At 35.1% G+C, this 2,251-nt stretch overlaps 1 protein-coding gene across 1 annotated transcript; it reads left to right on the top strand.

Moving 5' to 3' along the window:
* The first annotated feature begins 541 nt into the window (after nt 1-541).
* LOC149187710 (F-box/kelch-repeat protein At2g44130-like) lies at nt 542-1,570 on the top strand. Its single transcript, XM_089409741.1, has one exon. The coding sequence runs from the start codon at nt 542-544 to the stop codon at nt 1,568-1,570; it is 1,029 nt and encodes a 342-aa protein (XP_089265867.1).
* The last annotated feature ends 681 nt before the right edge of the window (nt 1,571-2,251 follow it).

Here is a 2,251-nt window from a genome sequence, read left to right on the forward strand (position 1 = left end):
TATTTTACAAGTGATTCTGACTTTTCCATTATTTTACAAGTGAACCACAATTTCTATTTAAAAAATATCCATCAAATGTCTTTCTATAAGCAATTTCCCTGTATCTTAACTCTCATTATTTTACAAGTGATTCACTATTTCTATTGGATTGGATAGTATGGATTAGTAAAAGATTCATGGTTTACACTGACCACAATCACATTCATGGTTTGGACTGACCACAATCACATTTTACAAGTTTTTATCTTGGTATTTTGTAGGAATCATGTCGAAATATTTTGCAGGTTGAAGTTACGTTTTTATTCAACATTTCCATTATGATGAATTTATCTTTTTATTTTTATGTATCATAAAAATAACAGGTTGTAATTTAGAACAGATGGATTGAGCCATATATTGATTATCAGCAACTTTCGTTTTGTACCATAGTTGATTTTCATGATTTTTTTTATTCCATTATCGAAGATGTTAGTAATGATTATTGGCCTTTAAGTTTTTTGCTGTCGTTTAATTTCTTTTATTTCAGGTCAAATCCAACACCATGTTGCGTAGGTCAAAGAGGATAGCACTCCAGCAACGGAAGGAGATCATTCCTAATCTTCCGGATGATATAGCTCGAGAATGTTTGCTTAGAGTGCCCTACAAATGGCACTCTACGCTCAAACTGGTGTGCAGAAAATGGAAAGAGATAGTGAGCGAGCCCAAGTTCTACAAGGACAGAATGAGCACTGGAACAGGGCAACAGTTGATATGTATGCTCCAGGAACAGGAGAACAGGAACAGAGGAACAGTTGAAAATGTCCGCCGAATAGTAGTGTTAGACCCTGTCATGCGCACTTGGGAAATGTTACGTCAGAATCTCCACTTCCCTACTGGAAATATTCCATTGTTATGTGCTTGCGTTTGCGTTAATGGGAAGCTAGTTCTCATCGGCGGACGTTATCCAGAAAGCTCCAGAGACAAGAGAGCTGTTTATGTTTTTGACTTCGCTTCTGCCAAATGGCGCAGAGGAACCGACATGCCCACCCAAAGGTACAACTTCGCCTGCTCCGTATCTCCCTCTACGGGGTTTATCTACGTTGCCGGAGGGATCGATGTTGCCGGAGAGTTGCGCACAGCAGAGGCTTACAATGTGGAAGAAGACAGATGGGAAACACTTCCTCCAATGACCCAACTACAAGGCGCGTGCAGTGGACATTTTCTGGGAGAAATGTTCGTGTGCGAAAATTTAAATAATGCAGAATTTTTTTGTGAAAAAACGGGCGTTTGGGCAACCACGTCCTTTCCGTTCGAGCGATCATTCTTTTCATTCGTGGTTCATTCTGGCGAATTGTTTATAATGAAATATAATGCTGAAGAGGATGACGTGGATGTTCAAAGTGGTCCTCAGAGTGTTGCGCCCTATACTGCAGAGTGGCGCGGCCATATTTTTGGGACTAAACTTTCTGCCCCTGGTTCTCGTCGTCACTTTTGTTATATGCTGAACCCGTCCACTAATGAGTTGATTGAATTCGTAATACCCCGAAAGTTTGCTGGTATAAATATGGCTGCTGCAACAGTGGAGATCTGAAAAGGTTTCCAGCCTCCTTGTTAACTGTAGAGTCTTTTTGGATCTTTGTATTTGTCTTCTAATTTGATGCGGATACATCACTGAGCTTTTTGGAAATTGAGTTTGTTTCAGAATTTAATTCAATTCACGTTTGAGAAGAAAAGGTGCATTTTGGAAGTTTTGAAAGAAACTTTAAATTAGTTTTACTGAAATATTAAAAATAAACAAATAATAAAAAATATAATTTTATAATTTTATAAATAAAAAATATAATTTTATAATTCTATAAATAAATAATAGGTAATTTTATTGTAATTATTTAATTATATATTATTATTTTTAGTAGTTTTTAAATGTGATTTTTTGGAGTTTTGGGTCAAAATATTTGTGACCCGAATCTTGTAAAATTACTTGTGGCTAAATTTTGATTTATGCTGTTTAAATCAGATTTTTTTACTATGTATATGGATTCAAGGCTCACCCAAAGCTCTTGGGGCACTTGGAGTCTGACATGTCAAATTTGTGGTTTAGATGAATCCTTCACAAAACAAATTGTGACAAATTAAATTGCCAAATAAACTGAAAAGTTTTCAAGAAATGTCACTTAAAGAATATTTTTTAATAAAATTATTTGATAATAAAATAAAATTTAAATTACTATTATTTTTTAACAATGCATGAATTTATTATAGTTTTATGGAT

This window comes from Pinus tabuliformis, chromosome 3_1 (genome assembly GCF_031772625.1).
Source record: "Pinus tabuliformis cultivar Carrire ecotype Pingquan chromosome 3_1, CPIR1, whole genome shotgun sequence".
NCBI classification, from domain to species: Eukaryota; Viridiplantae; Streptophyta; class Pinopsida; order Pinales; family Pinaceae; genus Pinus; species Pinus tabuliformis.